General features: G+C 41.2%; 1 protein-coding gene across 4 annotated transcripts in view; it reads right to left on the bottom strand.

The window, feature by feature from the left end:
- The window catches only part of PTPRB (protein tyrosine phosphatase receptor type B), a 64,385-nt gene that overhangs the window by 24,726 nt on the left and 21,405 nt on the right, over positions 1 to 18,254 (bottom strand). For all 4 annotated transcript variants that reach the window (XM_063322950.1, XM_063322951.1, XM_063322949.1 and 1 more), the window contains 11 exons: positions 16,126 to 16,404; positions 15,529 to 15,786; positions 13,693 to 13,956; positions 11,008 to 11,277; positions 8,971 to 9,231; positions 6,636 to 6,902; positions 5,042 to 5,305; positions 3,842 to 4,105; positions 2,615 to 2,878; positions 1,624 to 1,887; positions 481 to 750 (listed from right to left, as the gene is read on the bottom strand). In XM_063322950.1, coding sequence (XP_063179020.1) covers positions 481 to 750; positions 1,624 to 1,887; positions 2,615 to 2,878; positions 3,842 to 4,105; positions 5,042 to 5,305; positions 6,636 to 6,902; positions 8,971 to 9,231; positions 11,008 to 11,277; positions 13,693 to 13,956; positions 15,529 to 15,786; positions 16,126 to 16,404 — 2,925 coding nt within the window. The remainder of the gene's footprint in view (positions 1 to 480; positions 751 to 1,623; positions 1,888 to 2,614; positions 2,879 to 3,841; positions 4,106 to 5,041; positions 5,306 to 6,635; positions 6,903 to 8,970; positions 9,232 to 11,007; positions 11,278 to 13,692; positions 13,957 to 15,528; positions 15,787 to 16,125; positions 16,405 to 18,254) is intronic.

Below are 18,254 nucleotides of genomic sequence, written 5' to 3'. Positions count from 1 at the left end.
TATGAGGTGCTGCTGAGTGTCTCCAATACAATGTTTGTATTTCTCAGCCGGCCTGGTTCTCCAGCCTGTGCTCACACAGAACTGTCCATTAGTTTCTACACAAAGCATTAATTGAGTAAAGACTGCAAGACTTGGCTCTAAGTTTAGAGGTGTGTATTCACATCAAATCCTGCACTAAAGAGATTTAAGATTGTGAATTGAAAACTTGATGACAATAAAGCATTCATGTAACTCCATAACAGACAGACTGAGGGAAGCATTCAGCACTTCGGTTTAAAATGCTTATTATGAACCATGGCCACATTATTATGCTAACAAATTTCAGATTCACATACCGAGCACAAAACAGGAAAAATGATGCATAAATATCTGGAGTCTATCCTTACTGGAATCATTCCAGAATCAAGATACAAAGATGATTCATGTATTTAATGATATCTGACTGTGGGAGCTATAAATAAACCAAGATGTTCTAATTACCTGTTCGGCCAACAGTTTCTGCTCGTTTACTGAAGAGCCCGCCACTGACTGTCAAAACTTGTATTTTATACTTCTTGCCGGCTAATAAATCTTCAAATCTGTGCTGTTTGGCAGTAGCTGGCTCTGATTTGTTGCTCAGGAGGATTCCTTGCTCATTCAAGAGCAGAATGTCGTATCTTTCAGCTACACCAGGAGCTTTCTGCCAGGTTACTAACAAGGAATGACTGCTGTAAGCATGATGGGCTAATAGGTCCTGGACCGAGGCTGGAACTAGAAGCAACAATTAAAGGCAGAATGTCACCAGGTGAAATATGGACCATTCAATACACAACTGTGAATACAGTAATTAATAGAGAATACCTTTATACATTTGCATATTGGCTTGTGGGAAAAGGGATATCTGTGCATGTGTTTGCACAAGCAAATAATTCCTAGACATAAATACAGTCAGATTAAGTTGCAGAGCCTCACGGACAGCTGAACTGGGCATGGAGAAGCAAGAAATATAAATAAATTGTCATGAAAAGAGGGAGAAGGAGAGTAAGATGAACTGACCGAAAAAGTTGAGAAAGGCATGTGGAAAAGAACTGAAAAATAAAGAAGTGGTAAATTGGTGCGAAGTAGTGGCACAGAATAGAAAACGTTAGCTAGGAGCTAAAAGTCAAGGCCACAGCAAACACATGCAGGTGCTAAAGGGAGAGGACGGATTAAAAACAAGGTATTCCACTGTTTGTGTACCCTGACATGCAGGTTACTGGGCCAATACGTTGTCTAACAAGCCTTGACCATACAATGGGCTCTGCTAGAACACAGTATTTGACTACATGGAGCCTTGCAGATGTATGCGTTGTATGGGTACAGGCACAGGGCTGGGGAGGGTGGTAATTGCATTTGTCACATAAAAGCACACTTTGGGCTGGGACCTGAATTCCAACACATTTACCCAGTAAAGCTACTCACATGACAGATCTCACTGGCATTAACAGAGCCATGCCTAAGTGTTTGCAAGAGGACCCATGCTCTTTGAGACAAAACCTTCTTGTGAGACTGGGTCTTCCCCTACCCAATGGTATGTTCATAAACATTATTAAAAAGGGTCATAAGACGCAATGCGACTTGCTCCTTGTCTCAGAAGAAACGTACTTGTTCTCCCAAAAGCTGCTAAGCTGTTGTGCAAGGTGCCACTGTTAGATTGCACCACCACCCGGTACTGCTCCCCAGCTTCCAACTTGTGAAACATGTGCTCAGAGACGTGTTTGGAGACACTCTGGGAATCAAGCTGATGGTTTTGCTGAAATATAGTCACTGTGTAGGAATCCACATCTCCACCTCCAGGAGTCCAGCTCACTTTCAGGCTGTTTGTCAGGCCATTAGGTGACACATGAATGTTTCTGACTGCACTTGGAACTGGAAAAAAAAGGAACACAAAGGCACCCGCTCACAAATTTCCTGTTTGAATCAGACTTTTTAATTCCTACTTTTTTTATGGTGACAGCAAATGATTCAAAGGACAAAGAGCATTTACATGTACAAGTAACTTCACTTATGGGTAAACACAAGTAAAGCTGAAGACGTTTGTGTAGAATTGTGCCATTTTAGAAAAGTAATTCTATGTGTTTACAAGAAGAAAAGTAAAGAAAATCTAAGTCAAACGGAAAAAAAAGTTGTGAGTTCTTTTACCTGGATAACCTCCCTCTTCTCCAAATGATGCTTTGGAAACACCTCAGAAAATCAAAGCTCTTTATGTATACTTACTTAGTAGACATTTTGCAGTCTTAATCTCACCCATTCATCTCAGGCGTAAAATAGCTTAAGTGATTTAGCTAGAGATACTAAGCAAACCACTGGCATGCATGGGGATAACAGAAACCCAAACACTGACATCTCAATACCATTCCTATGCAACAAATCAAATTATCTGCCAATAATCAAATATTGGTGCCTGTGACATTTGTTTATTAAGCACAGATCGAGTTGGCTGAAGTACTACTGTGATTTTCAATGAGATCTGCTGTCTTTGTGCCAGTGTTGCAGGAGCTCAAATAAGATCATGGTTCTCCCTTGATTTTTCTGCCCCTCATTTTTTCCTATAGAGAAGACTCAACACATTTTTAAATACCACATTATTTCTTACTTGTCAGGCCTTCTATGAAAGTAGCACGTTGTGCATCTCCACTGATTGTCAAGACAAGAATTTTGTATAGACGTCCTGGAGTCAGAGCTGTGAACCAATACTCCTCAACCGTGTTCCCAAGGAAAATGGGTGGGAAGATCTTCATATCATTGAAGAGGAGCTGAATCTCGTATTTATCAACATCCCCCTCAGCCTTTGACCAAGTTACCTGCAGATCTTCTGTGCTCCTGTTACTAAGAGTCAGTTCCTTCACTGACTCTGGCACTAAAGAGGTGAGAAGAAAGATAGGAAACTTCTCAGTACTTATTACCACATCACAGCAAAAAGATAACAGCTCTGAAGCCATGCTCCTCAGCAAAAACTTTTCATTCAGTTCCCGAGGAAAAGCAGTAGATTGCACTTATTTGCAAGGGTTGCTGTTTGTGGTTTGCACCATATCTAACATTGGAAAGTCCTATTTCAGAACAGGGAGTCGACAATGTATCAGCATAAAAATAATAAACAAATAATAACGGAGCCTGCAGGGAGTTTGCATAGCCAACAAAAATTGACTAGGATCTGCATGTACAACAAATGAGGTGTGAAGAGGCCTCAGGTAGTGGAGACCTGAGGCGAGCTGTCTGTGACGCAGCACCACACTGCGCAGTTCCCAACTCCTGCCAGACACAGGTCAGTTGTTTTCGCCCAGCGCTACAACTGTGTTAATAAACTTGGTTTCTTAGCATGGCTCATTAGCTTACATGCAGTGCCAGGTGAAGACAGGCAGATTGCATCCAGATCCCTGCTGGCTCACAACTAGCCACCTTACCACTCTGCCCCATGCTCTCCAACTCCAGTTCTCGGAGTAATTTGAGTAGAGTGAGTTCTAGCCTCTCTTCTTCCTTGTACATTTCCATGACCAGAAAAAAAATATGTCTTGCACATTCTGGCCTAGCTTAAGCCTAAACACTAAGCTGATCTGGAAATCTGTACAATTCTGGTTTTCCATTTTCCATGTTTCAAGATTCAGCTTTCCAAGCTCACAGCACAGGTCTCTTCTTTTACTTTCTATATGTCTGTAACTTTAACATTGGTCATAAACTAAATACTGCTTTCCATATTTAGAATGAAACACATTTGAAGAGTCACAGTCAACATTCTATGTTCAAATCATACTAGATTTTTGAGCCCAGGTAAACAGAAAAAAATCCTGGAGCGTCTCAGGATGTTTCCAGGGTGTTTACTTACTTGTTCTGCCATAGACTCTTTCACTAGTTTCATATTTCCCACTCCTTGTGCTGACCGTGACACTGTACTGCCTCCCTGGGACCAGATTAGTGAACACGCATTCATTTTCATCCTTTGGGACACTTTTTGTTTGGATGAAATCATTGTTGTTCTTGATGATCACTTCATAATTATCAAAATATCCAGAGGCATGTAACCAGGACACCTTCAAGTAGTCACTTCTGGCTGAATTGCTGACAGTAAGTCCCTGAACACTTGAAGGGACTGAAAGAAAAAAACACAACTAAAGATTCAGAAAGCAATAACTTCCTGAAGTAACAGGAGTTTCTGTAGTGGACTATATTTGTGGTAATTACCACTTTTCTGAGGAAGTTGCAAAAAGACCGCAATGTGGATTTAAGCAATACCCTACCCTCTAAAATAGTAACTGCAGTTTCCAGGCTGCTTTATGTCATATGACAATAGTTTGCCTTTCCAATTTTTGGACTTTCAGAACTTGGTCAGTTTTGCTTATAGCAGCGAGTTCCACGGGTTCACACTAGTCCTGAATTTGCTTCTCCTCATTTAAATGTCTGTCCCTCGGATTTTCACTTACATCATGAGAAGACTAAAATTGCACTAACTTGATACTACTCATTTATCAAGTGCAAAGTCTCCAGCTTTTCAGTCTTTGAGGAAGTTTTAAAAAGTTTTCCATCATTATTGCCACCCTTCTTTGAAATTTCTCTATTCCTGTTATAATCTCCTTGAACACTGCATGACCAAAACCATAGACATGGGTGTTACGTGACTAAAAAGAATAGAAATGGATGTTGCTCATTTATGCGACAACTTACTAATATTTTAGGAGTTAGCTCCTACCCCATTCTTTCAGTGTTTGAGTAATTCTTTTTGGATGCTCTGCAGGATATACTTGAAGAGACAAGTAGAGGGGTTAAGGGCAGGAAAATGCATTTGAGTCAAAAGGGATACCTGATTTCTGCTCACTCACAAGGATTGATACATGACTTTTATGCATGCTGAAGTAATTTTGTATGACATAAAGCAGCAGTTGGGGCATAAGAATAAGTCTGTATATTTTATGGTTTGACCCTTCAACCCTTGCTCACCCATCCCAGTTTGGTCAGGCATTGATAGTTCATTGACAATGGCTATACAAAATGGTTACGGCAACTGGATTCGCTCAGAGGCTCTCTTTACCTGTTCGTTCCTGGCTGAAGGAATAATTTTCATACTTCCCACTCTTCGTGGTTATCATCACATTGTAAAGCGTCCCAGGAGTAAGGCTGCTGAAGGAGCATTCACTGAAGGATTTGGAAATGGTGAGAGTCTGAACAATCTTGTCATCGTGAGAGAGTGTTACCAAATAACTGTCTACATCTCCAGAAGCTGGCAGCCAAGAGACACTGAGGTAGTCACTGCGACCTGAGTTATTTACTGTTACTCCAGTCACGCTGGAAGGAACTGTGCAACAAAGAGGAAAAACCAGAAGAGCTTTAACTAGCCAATTCCTACTGTTGTGAGAATGTCTGGAATGCCATCCTGCAAAATAAGCAGCCTGGGACGCCTGAGAAGCTCTGCACTGACTCCACTCAGCAGCAGTCATCTGCTTTTTGGAATACAACGAAGGACGCTGTCTTCGGTGGAACCATCCCAGCACTTCTAAAATCCCAGAAGATGAGTTATGCTCTCAAGTTGCCATTCATCAGCAATAGCAATAACTACTGAGGCTTGTACGAAGCTGAGGCTCACAGAAGGATGTGTTTCATTCACAATGAGTTCTCTGACGCCTAGTGGCCAAAACACGAATGCAATTTGTTTTTCAAGCCAGCAAGGTGAGCTCAAAGGCTCCACACTGCCAGAGCTACCATCACTCAGGTACAGAATTATTAGGGTTATTACAGGGGCAGACCTTAATCATAATTAACTGCCACATTTTCACTGGACTCTGATGCACTGAAATGACTTATGTCAGTAAAAAGGCTGCCCATCAGCTGTCAGAGTCAAAATATTAGAGGATTTTACAAAATATGCCTATGTACTTTAAGCCTTTTAGAGTTATTCTTTGCCAATTGTTTTTCTTTTTTCTTTCTCTTTTTTTTTTACCTGAAAATAGTTGTTTTCAAGGAGAACACTGGTGCAAACTGCAGAATGCCTGGCCTTTGCCAAATCCACATAAAAGGTGAAATTGCAATGTCTTGTGAATTTTTCCCTCTATTCAAATATCCAAAGGACTGGTATCACATCATCTCATGAGTCATTAAACTTAGAGAATCTGCTGCAATAGTAAATCCTGTCCTGTGCAATATAGAAGGGCCTCATAACGAGTAACTAACCCTGGTGGGCATTCTTTGATGTTGGATTGGAGAAAAAGAATGGATCATGAGAGACTGAGACACAAATTCATCCCACCACCTTTAGGCAGCTACTTTGCACACCTAAGTAAGGAGCAATCACCCTGTGCTGCCATCTAGTCAATGGAACAAGAAAGTCCCTTCCAAAGAGTGATGCACTCACCACAGCTGCGCATCACTCTCGGGGCATATCTTTGTCTTCACTACAGAGTGATCCTGCTGTACAGAGTTCCTATGAATGCACAGCAGTTAGCTCCCTAAAGCTATGTTAACATCAGTCTGGACCCACAGTGTGCCTGAGGTCACACACAGAAATTATATGGCTGAAACTCCTGTATTTCTGAATTCTCAGTCCAGTGGCTTAATCACAAGACCATTCTTTTTAATAAATTCAGCTTTTAGGAACTGACAAAAGACATGCTGGAGTATTTCCTTTTTACCTGTCCTCCCCTCTGCGATCGTTTGCCTTGAAGATATCCCCCCGCTGACAGTGGTGACAACAACTGAATAGAGTCCTCCAGGTTTCAGGGGATAGAAGTGGTATCTGTTGGTTTCACTGGGAACAGTCTCGTTTTTAATGACAACATTCTCGTGAATCAGTAGCACTTGGTATGAGTCTACATCTCCCAGCGCTCTTGTCCAGTTGGTGAACAAGCTGTTGGTTGATCCCTGACTTGCCACAGTCAGACCAGTCACTTGGGCTGGCACTGCAAAGAAAATTGTCATAACGTTACTGAGGAGAAACAGAACAAAACAAAACAAAATGCCCCAAATAACCCAAGTTTAGTCACACTGAGGAAGTGCATCAAAACAACATTCCAATTTGCAGCCAGACTCAACAGGACTAAAAATAATCTAACTGTGGACTGCTTCCTGTCTGATGGGATGTGGGCTATGGGAAACTATCTAAGGCACTGAAAGGTCTTTCGGGCTTTAGCACAGCTTTTCTCAGTCAGAACAAAATGATTCAAGATCAGTGAATAGGAAGAGATGGCATTTTATAAATACCATTAAACAAAAGCCATCAATTTAGGAAATCACTTGGGTTTTCAATAACTATTTCAAATATAGTCTGCGTTTTCCATTCTCCCTTTCCTCTCCTATTCCCCAGCTCTCATTCCTATTAAATGGCAAACTAGTTTAATAAACACCTCAGGCACCGTCATCTATACCTCAGAGAAGTGTCAGACCCTTTAATTTTGGGGGTAACTGAGATGGATGAGTTTGGTTCTACTTTTTATGTCAGAAGACCTGCAGGATACTAATTTTTCTGCCATGATTTTACCCAAAATCCTTTTTTTTTTTTTTAATTTGACAATATTTGTTCAGAGAAAGGGAATACAGTTACTTCTTTCTAAGTATTTCTGCTTACATGACCAAGCACAGATGAAATCAAGAAACACTCTAACCTTACAAAATGTGACCGCAAGCTTCATCTCTTGTTTTTGCAAAACTATGTTTGCAAAAACTATGTGGTTTTGCACACATAGTACTGGATTAGCAATCATTAACAGACACTAGAAAATTAGGCACATAGCTGAAAAAAAATGTACCGTTGATAAAAAAAAGAATCAAAAATCCCACCTGTTCTATAATTCTGTCATAACATAGCAAGCTCCAACAAGGCACTGAGCTGTGCTAAAGGCACTTTTAGTGATACCTCAGGCTTCACTAGAAGCTGACCAACCTGGGATGCATCCAAGACCTATTTCTGTCATATTTACAGCAATATTTTGCAAGCCTAGTAAGCTCTCCTATTGCAAAGAAGATTCAGAGGTTTGGAATGCTTATTAAGACCCACATTCAAATTCACTGATGTTTCTTCTTTATCACTTTGAATGTAATGCTGGCATACTACTCCAGCCTGATGTGTTCTCAAGCACTGATTCATACTAGCGAAGCGTGATGCTGTAACCTTTATGCCTGAATAGGCCTCCTAAAGGGGCATAAGGCAGAAGGAAGTGAAATCCCAGCTATCTAATCACATAGCAGAGAAATGAAAGTGTAAGTCAAACTTTTCAGGCCTTGGAAGCAGTTACAACATTTAAGTAAGGACCACTATCAAGCCATAGGCATGATTAGATTCCAACACTGGCAGCTTGTTTTCCCCTGTGCTGTGCCACACCAGAGCTGCATTTTAAGACTTTGCTTGCACTGGAGATTGCGTAAGTCAAGCAACACATATGGTTTAAAACTTGCACACGTGTGCAAAATTAGCACCCTGCAGGGGGTGGGAATGGGACCTTCCTTGTGTCACAATCATCATCCTAAGTAACAGATACAGACGCTGGAATCAGAAGAGCAGAGAAATTCAAAATAAATTTTGAAGGTCACATATGTTTTGTGTCTGTCAACCTTGGAATGTTCCCCCTAAAGCAACATTTTCCTGTGTGGTTGTTGTTTCCCTTTTTTTTTTTTTTCCCAGATGACGAATGCTTTGAATCAAGGAAGTGACCTTCCTGATGATACTCAGTGAAAATTGTTCTTATATGGAATCTTGTGCTAATGTAGATTGATCAGACATGACATAATATTTCAGAAAACTGTTTTGCCGGGAATTACATATCCATTTCCCCAAAACCTTAACTAAATACTGTAAGATAACTGACAGTCAGAAATGACAGACTCAGAAACATAACCTTTCTATTGAGGAAACATACGTAAATTCAAGACTTTTGAGATTTAGACACTGAGTTCATTCAGTTCACTACAAAGCAAAGAAAGTTGTTAATGGTTAACAGAAGTAAAGATTAAAGTAGTTTGACAGGGTGATACCTGTTCTTCCTTCCACTGAAGTCCAGTTGCTTAAAATCCCACTAATGGTAGTGATGGTAGCTGTATATTTTCTTCCAGGTACCAAGTCAGTGAAAGTGAATTCCTTAGCTTCTTTTGCAAGCCCTTTTTTAATGACAGTAAGATCCCTGTCTCCCAGTGAAACCACATAGCTGTCCCATTCCGCAACAGGGGTCACCCACATGACGCTAAGTGAAGATTCGTTAGCATGCTTCACACGGAGCTGGAGAACAGGCTCTGGAGCTGTAAAGGTACACAAATATCACAATGAGAACACGACTTTGTAGTGAACTCTCAAGCTGCTGTAAGGAATCTGCTCTGTAAGACAGAAATGTGACAGCAACAGAGTATGTGTAATCAAGAGGAGATTCTTTACCTTTCTCTAGGAAGCCAAACTTACAAATCTAGTATTTGTGCTGCTCTTCCAGGAAAGGGCTGTAGCAGCAGATTTCAGCAATGCATTATGGCTGTAATGCTCAGGTTTAAAGTTACATCAGGATATATGTTTTAGTACGAATGGAAATGCAGTGAAGTCAGTGAGCTTTCTCTTGAACTGTGTGTGCTAGACAGGGATATAAAACATTTGTACCATAAAACAGATCTACGCCAATTTAGCTGTAACAAACAAGGACGCAAATTATAGGGTCAGAGTGACATTGATTTTGCACTGGTTCGTATCTCAGTCGAGTTGGGAGACACTCCAAACTCACAGTGGTATAAAAAAAAGAACCTGATCAGTGAATTTCTGTGTGTGTTCATGTGTGTGTGTGTGCATGCATGCGCACAGAGGGCATCTGTCACCTAATGTAGTCCCTTGATCTGATTTTGTCCCTGTTACGTTGAAATACAACTCACTTTCCAAGACTGTGTGTTTATGTAAGAGAAAATTAGGTCAGAATAGGGCCTAATACCTACACTTCATAACAGGTACGTTATGTACCCGACTGTGGGTCAAACACACTTGTGATGCACCCACTGTTAGATATTATTTTTTGGACCATGTTCTAACTGCTTAACAGCGTCAATTAAAAGTAACACCATAAACTTAAATTATTTGTAACGTACATCAAAGTAAGCAAGACAAGAATGTGCCTTGCTCTGATCAAGTTGGCTAGAAGTTAGAGAAAGCTTAATTTCTGGAGCTTTTACTGGTCTTGTCATTGTACAAAATTAACAAAACAAAGCCCTCGAGGAATGACAGGTAGGGGTGTAGCAGGAAAGGCGGGCACAAAGAAGGATGAGGATAAAGTAGGGTGGCCCTTTCTTATCTCACATTCTCCAGTGAGATAAGGCTCAGGACTGAGCCTTGCCTGATACTCCTCCTCCAAGTCTTCTTTTCCTCTGAATTGCACTTATTTTGCATTCCTAGAGCAGAACCATTAACAATTCCATTGCAATTATTTTTTAAGTTTAAAGCAATCAGATGTGGCTTTGAGTGACATGCTGCAAAACAATTCCACTTGCGTTCCTGCAGCATATGTGGATTTCCTTTGGAAAGGCTGACTTGAACAGACTAACCTCATTTTCTTTCCGGAGCGCAGGAGCAAGAACTGGGATGTTATGGAACAGCCACACCAACACACACCTCAGCCAGCTTTGGTTAACACCGTTGATACTCTTTACGCAGGCTGGCAAGGAAACCAGTTTGCCACTGAAAATACTGATGAACAACACAGGAGGATCCATATTGCTCTCTTTAAGAACTATATAGGGCGCCTACAATCAGCTACAGAATATAACAGTGAAATGTTGTACATGAGGTGTAATGCCTCAGTCATGACAGAATGGTGATACAATTGCCAAAACTTTCACTAACAAAAAATTTACCACAAAAATAACCCTGAAAATTTTCACAGAACTGCTAAAAATAATTATTCCCGTTGTTTGCAAGGGAGATCCTTTTTACTGTCTTACTAGTGAAACTCACGCGTGGATTCCCGACTACTCTTCCTTGCTCATTGTCCCCAGAGCCCAGCTGAACATTTCACACTTTCACGCTTCCCGGAGGAGCCCGCTGACCTGTTCTCCCCGTGCAGCTGCTCTTGCTCTGCAAATCGCCACTCTCCACAAGGACATCCACGCCGTACTGCCTCCCCGGGATGAGGCCCACGTCGTGGACGAGGTACTCCGTGGTGTCCTTCTCCAGGCTGGCGTTGAGCACCAGGGCCGAGCGGTTCCAGAGCAGCAGGCGGTACCTCTCCCAGTCTCCCGCAGGGGGCAGCCAGGTCACTCGCAGGGACCTCAGCCACCCGCCGCCACCGGCCTTCAGCTCAGAAACCTTCTGGGGAGCTGAAATGCAGAGACAGCCAGAGTCATTCTGAAGTGGGGTATTTCTGGCAAAACCTGTCTCGCAGCACAGCTATTGCAGAAGTGCCTGGATCAGTTCGAGCAAGGTGAGGTATCTTATTACAAAGGTTGGGCGTTCATTTTTACCCTTCCCCACACAAACCACTCCCCTTTTCACTGTTGGTTTCTGACATCAGAAATGGGGAACCCTTCTTAGGGCAGGCAAAATCTCCCCCATGCACTTCTCGGGTGCATCTTGCAGTTTTCGGTTAGCTTCACAGCTTTTTCCTGGACTTAAGTTCACTTAGAAACTGCCAACCAGTTTCTCAAAGCTAAGAGCAAAACCTCAGCCGCTATGGGCCAAATTCTGGTCTCAGCAGCAGAAATGCAAAATCTGATGGCTTTCTCCACAAAGGCCTTGTATGTCCTTGTCCCTCCCAGCTGTAAGGCACCAGGGCTCAAACTGAGGTTGATTAAAGCATCCACTCAGTCCTGTCCTGCACTTCAAGGATCCTGAATTTACATGCTCAACCTTCCCACCTACTCCTGCAGGTCACACTGGACCACTGAAGCTTTTCTGATTCTCATAGAATAATTAAACATCAACCACACCAAGCAGAGATTGGAAGACAGATGCAGACCCTTAGGTTAGGATACTTATAACTCAGTGTTAAGACACTCTATGGGAGATCAGCATTGTAGCCCTGAGACCATCAGCAAGTATGAACTGTAAGGCTAGAACCGTGTTCTCATGTTTTCTCTGGCTTAGTTAATATTTAATTGGTCAGCACTCAGCAAAGGATTGAGAGGTTTCTACCAGCACCACAAAATACCAGTTTCACTTCCCACAGGCAGAGCTGGGTATCAAACCTAGGTCTCCCTCATGCCAGTCAATATAAGAGATGTGTTTCGATTGTGAGTCAGTGGATAAATGCACACAGTGTTTTGTTAGGAAACACAGATGTTCTTACATCATAACAGATACAGTTAGACTGGCTGGAGCTCATTACACCCTTATGTGCAAAGTTTCAGTCCCTGAGATGCCCATATTCCTTGCCACAACATTCCTCGGCAGGCTCTGCTGCCGTAGGCACCCTCTCAATACACAGTGATGTAGATTATGTTCTTGGGCACCCGTCTCTCTCTACGAGTTACAGGGGGATCCTAGGAGTCTAACCCCTTCAGCATCTGTAGACCTGACAGCCTGGATTTAGAAATTCATTTTTAGGCCACAAAGCTTCTGCTGAAGTGACTCGGTTTTCAAAGCTCTTGGTATCTATGGAAAAGTCAAGGGAAGGAATTGCACATGATCAGCATCCTTGGAAATTGAACTTCTAGATCCCCACCTTTGAAAGTACTGGGTCTAGGTCACAAATTTGGGGATCAGTGGTTTGAGTGAGGGCCTGAAGCTCTTCCTTCAGATGGAAATGGTAATCTTAAAGGTCTTTAATGGTAGGCTAGACAAACAAAAAAAACCCCACATACGTAACCAGTCCAGCTTTGTACTTACTGGACCCGGAAGGCTTTTCAGGTCTCTTACAGCCTGCACTGAGAATGGGGCAGCAGCTAGATAAGTCAAGGATGTGCCTTTCACGTGAGAGGTTTAGTTGCAGATGATGAATAGTCTCTAAAATAAATACTCTGCTCTCTCTCTCTCACACACACACATTTGACACTTTTTGGCTCCGAGTCTACTAACAATTTATGTATGTATTCTTCACCCACTTAAATATTTTTTCCCATCTAAATTTGTCCTGGGCTAGGCTGCTGTGGAGAAGATGACATGCCTTTGTGGCCAGTAGTGCTGTGGGAGAATCATGCCAGGATTTTTCAGGTTCAGAACTCATACAAGAGATACTTGGAAGAAAATTCTACTTCTGAAAGAAGATAAACAAAACATAACCCATCTCTACCCAGGCTGCCACGTGCCTGCCTTAATCCATGCTGTTGGTAGTAAAGAAATCCGAGACCTAATCTTTTCCTATTTGTAGATTTGTGTCTGGAGCAAGGGATAATATTAGACCTTGCAAAATTACTTAAAAATCCGTTAACAATTTGACTACATGCAGACTTCCCCATAATGTAACTCATTTTATATACTGTGCTGAGTTGAATTCAAGATAATAAAGTTGGTCAGAAGTGGAGTAGTGTGGAACAGTTTTGTAACAGACTCACCCAACTATAAGGTCCAAAATGCATTATTGTTTCCTGCTCCCAAGCTATGCGGGAGCTGCTTTTGGCTGCCAGATTAACTGTTGCCAGAGAGTCAGGAAGGGGTACTCCCGGAACAATATTGTGCTCTTTATCTTATTTTGCCTGGAATCCAAATCACTTTGTCTCCTACAATGATTTTCTACAAGGCCAGTGTAGGCAAAAATAGCATCGGTTACAACGTTCTTGCTGAAGCAGAAGACTTACATGTCCTGCCAGTTGCCATCCGATCAGTAAACAGTTCACCACTGATTGTGCGGGCAGTAACCTGATAAAGACGTCCTGGAGTTAGCTTGTCAAAGTGAGTCTCTGTGACCGGTGGCTGTAGAGTTTTGACTTCTTTAACTGATCCAAGATGAGACAGAGTGATATTATAGAAATTGAGGTTTCCCGAAGGTCTTCTCCACTTAACTTTTAAAGTATCTAAGCTGTCATCGTTAGTCACCGTCAAATCTAAGACTTCAGCTGGGGCTAAAAAAAGAAAATGAGAAAGAGAATGAAGTACTTCTAACACAGAACATGTAAGACCTGTTGCCTCCAAACTGCAGTAGTTAAGTTTTGCTTTTAAAATGGTTATATGAGATGGAGTATGAATGACTGTGCCTGAACAGTGAAAGGGCAAAGCCTGGTCACAGTGAAACTGAACTCGGCCCTGCTTAAGATATTCTGCTGCTGAGAGAGACGCCCCTCATGATGACCACTCTCACTTCAGAGAGTAGAAAATCCGTTAGCCATGTCTGCACTCACGCTGGTCATTTTGACTATAGAACAGACCAGGCACATGACTATAAAACAGACCAGGCACAGAACAGAGATGCCTGTGTACATTTTGGTAGAATAAACATTATAGCATCATTGGAGCTATGCCTGATTTACACCTGTGTAGATGGGATTGGAATCACACTCCTTTATTCAAATGCTCCACCAAAAGAAAAGCATAGCCACCTCTAATATCTTCATTTTTCAGGCTTGGGACATGCTAGGTACTGAAACGGAGGACCATGCTGCAAGCTAGATGGAGTGCTTTTATGTTGCGAGAAAATGTGAGATTTAAAATTTTTGCACCCCACAACAGGAAGAAAAAAAAAATCTGAAGAAATAAAATGAGTATAATCCCCAGAACAGCCAGTGCCAGGTGACAACAGCACTCATCCGTGTGCCCTAGACATCACAATATTGTTCATTTGATATTAAAATATGTTTACATGGTAAGAATTGTGTAGAATAAACTGCACCTTACGCTTACCAGAAATTAAGGAAAGCCAAGGCATGACCTTGTTTTTGCTTATATGAGTGTTTTAACCACTGGGCTTCAGTAGGATGTCATCTTTTTCTCTCTGACCACAGAACTCTATTCTGAAAAACCTTCCTGAAAAAAACCTTCATTTCAAAAGCTCTGGTTTTGCGAATCAATACTTCTCAGGGAAAAAATAAAACAAAAACAACATTCAATTTTAAAGTTCTTAACCTACTCTACATTTTTTTTTCATTTCCTTTTCAGAAGTGCAGCCATTTTGCAATCCAGAGAAAAAAAGACATAAAAAATATTTTTCTTGCAAAACTCACAAGCTCTACACCTCCCATTCAGCTAAGTAAGAATCAATGGAGTTAAACTGTCTTTAGTACTGTGAAATAACCAGGCTACACGCTGCCTCAATTCACTGAACAAGTCAGATGAACCCCTTTCACAGGTCTGAGGTGATACCAGGGCACTGGGGCTCAGACTGTTAACACCTAACTGCACATTTTTAACGGAGCTGCCCACATTAAGCAGCGCAGCTAATTTAGCTGCAGGCACCCTAAAAGCTAATGTAGTTGCGAACTTCGCTGCAATGGTAACTCAGGGAACCAAACAAACTTATGGTGTCTCTAACTCCCTCTACAGCCTTTGGAGAGCAATACCTGCCAAGGGTAATTCAGCCACTGAAGTCTGGCAATACGAATTGGAACACGAGTCATTTATTATTCTGGAATATGTCCTGTAATATTATTAGATTATGGCCTTAGCTTGTTGTTCTATTGTGACGAATTCTGAAATCATACCTGTCCTGACAGTTTGAAAACTGTTGCTCTCCAATCCTGCAGCCTGGGTTATGATAGAGAGGTTATACACGTGGCCTGCTGTAAGTCCTGAAAAAGTGTAGGAGGTCAAAGGGTCTTCTTGGTGAATCTCATGAACTGGGGAGTGGTTATCCAGCAACACCAGCCTGTAACGATCCACGTGCCCAGAGCCAGGAGACCATGAAGCATGAATACTGTCTGTCGTGACACTGAGCTGAATATTTTTCACCGGGGATGGCACTGTTGGAATAAAAACCACATGCTTGAGGCCTAGTGGTTTCTCCACAATTTCAGCAATTTTGAACACATGTACTTCTGAAGTATGTTGAGTTTCTTTAGGGTTGGTGAAAATCCAACCCCAAATTTATGTCCAAAGACATCATAATGACATTGCTAAGAAGCAAACAACTCTTTAAGTTAGACATTCATGCTTTATTTATTTCTATGTATAATCAGTAGATACTTACGTATATATATCTTCCCAGGTAGAAGAATGATATATATTTGTTAATTTCAAAATGCAGAACTGCAAAATACTGTAAGTGGTTTTACTTAGATGAACTACAGTAAAAGTCCTACCGGTAGATCCACTTATGTGAAGTTCCGGGGTACTCTTATTTCCAGCAACTGCGCTGAGGACAACGTTGTATTTATTCCCAGGGATGAGACTGGAGAAAGTGGTTTCTGTTTTTGAAATTCTTCCTGGTATGGAGACTTCTTGTATCTTTTTATTATCATGATCAAATAATACAAGGTTATACAAGTCCACCTTTCCTGAGGAAGGATCCCACTGAACCTGTAAGCTTGTGAGTGTAGTTTTTTCCTTATTAATTTCAAAATGAGGTGGTGGTAAGGGATCTGTAGTTAAACAAAAAAACAAAACAAAACAAAACAAAACAGAAAACAATCTATTATTTGTTGTGTTGGGATTGTCTGAAGTTTTACACAGCAGCACGAAAAAACTTCCAAAACTCTCCCTTTATATCATCCTGTTGCCAGCGCTTTTCAAAGTCTTTTTCTTTACGTTTATAAACACTGTATCGCTGAAATGTGTCTACAAGAGCGTCCTGCAGAATTCAGAAATGCTACTTCTGTATGTATGTGTACACACTCACTCACGCACACGTGGGGAAAAACACTTCCAGTTGTGGATGTATATAACAAGCTTGGAAATCTGCTGATAGTAAAACTCCAGCAACTTTAATAAGAAACAGCAAACATGAAAATGCAGCAAATTACACTCAATGCCCCAGTGTAATGTAGCTTTATAGATACAAGGGTACCAGTGGCTTTCATTTCCTAGCACTCACACTAAACACTTTATCACTAATGGGCACGAGCATTTACACAATTTTAAGGGCAACAATCCTTTGTTTTTAGTATTGACTTCAACCACTTAAAACAGATTCTGATAGAATATGCTTCTGCTCGGCTGTAGTATTGCTCATGTAAATTTAAAAAACCCCAAACACTACATTGGATAAACTTTTAGGAACTATATTTAATTGGGACTATTTCTCTGAGAAAGTGTCTCAGAGTGTTCATTATGTTGTTTATTAAGGAGCTGTCAAGTAAAATCACCTGTAAAATACAGTAACTCTAAAGGGATGGCAAACATTGACCAAAACAAGACTCTGGCTGCTCGTATTCTCCAAGTGTATTTCATCACTCACAAGACTTCATGCAAATCAAAAGAAATATATTACATGTTGGTGTACTAAGGTATTGACATTTATGTCTCCCAATAAGGTTAAGCAATTGTGTATTAGAAAGGTATCATAAAACAACCCAAAGCAGCAAAATCAAGCATTCACAAGTTGGGGAGTTAAAGAATAAAGGTTTCCTAACAATTTAACAACTAGATTTGGCTTCCACATGAGTACAGTCTGTGCTGCTCTTGCCTAGCATCAGACAGGGAGTGTATGGTGCATCCAGGCTGAGAATCGAGGTCTCCATATGAACGGTGCCTTAAACACAGAAGAATAAAAGCATTTTTCCAATGCAGTCATTGCTGCCTGGTTCAGGGAACCAGTCAAAAGAACCTGAGATCATGTAATTAAAAACTGCACTGCAAAGGCTGAAAGGACAAAATCGAACCTACCCCCACCCTACAAATACAGTGGTAGGAGTATCATGGGGCTAGTTCTTCAAAGCCTGGATGGTGCAGAGGGTTTAACTGCTTCTTATAAAGCTCTGCTGAGAACATACTGGTGCCAGGTTTTGGTGCAATGCTCTGTCAATTAACTATATTAGGAATTTCAAGGGAAATCAAAAAGCTGTATGGATGTGGTCTGGGCAACCGGTTCTAGGTAGCGCTACTTGAGCAGAGGGCTTGGACTAGATGACCTCCAGAGGTCTCTTCTAACCTCAACCAGTCTGTGACTCTGTGGCTCCGAAAAATACTGTGTCCCTTTGAACCCAGGTCTTTGCCTAATTTCAGATTACTGCTTTGGACCACAGAGACGCTAGTGCTCTTCAGAAAAAGAGACAAAAGCTAAATTAACAAAATCACTAAATAAAAATAACTATCTCCTTTTCTTGACCTCTTTCTTTAAGGCCAAACTAACTCTGCTTAAATATGAAAAAAAAAAAAAAAGAAAAAAATTAAAACTCAAGTCAAAGACCAAGTACATCAAACTTCAGGCCAAATAGTTAAAACTTCACCCAGTTACAGCAATTGAGACAGGAGGTTTTAATGAAAAGTGTCA

Source organism: Chroicocephalus ridibundus, chromosome 1 (genome assembly GCF_963924245.1).
Source record: "Chroicocephalus ridibundus chromosome 1, bChrRid1.1, whole genome shotgun sequence".
In the NCBI taxonomy this organism is placed as follows: domain Eukaryota; kingdom Metazoa; phylum Chordata; class Aves; order Charadriiformes; family Laridae; genus Chroicocephalus; species Chroicocephalus ridibundus.
The sequence above is the reverse complement of the archived record's forward strand: the minus strand, read 5'-3'. Positions and strand labels throughout refer to the sequence as shown.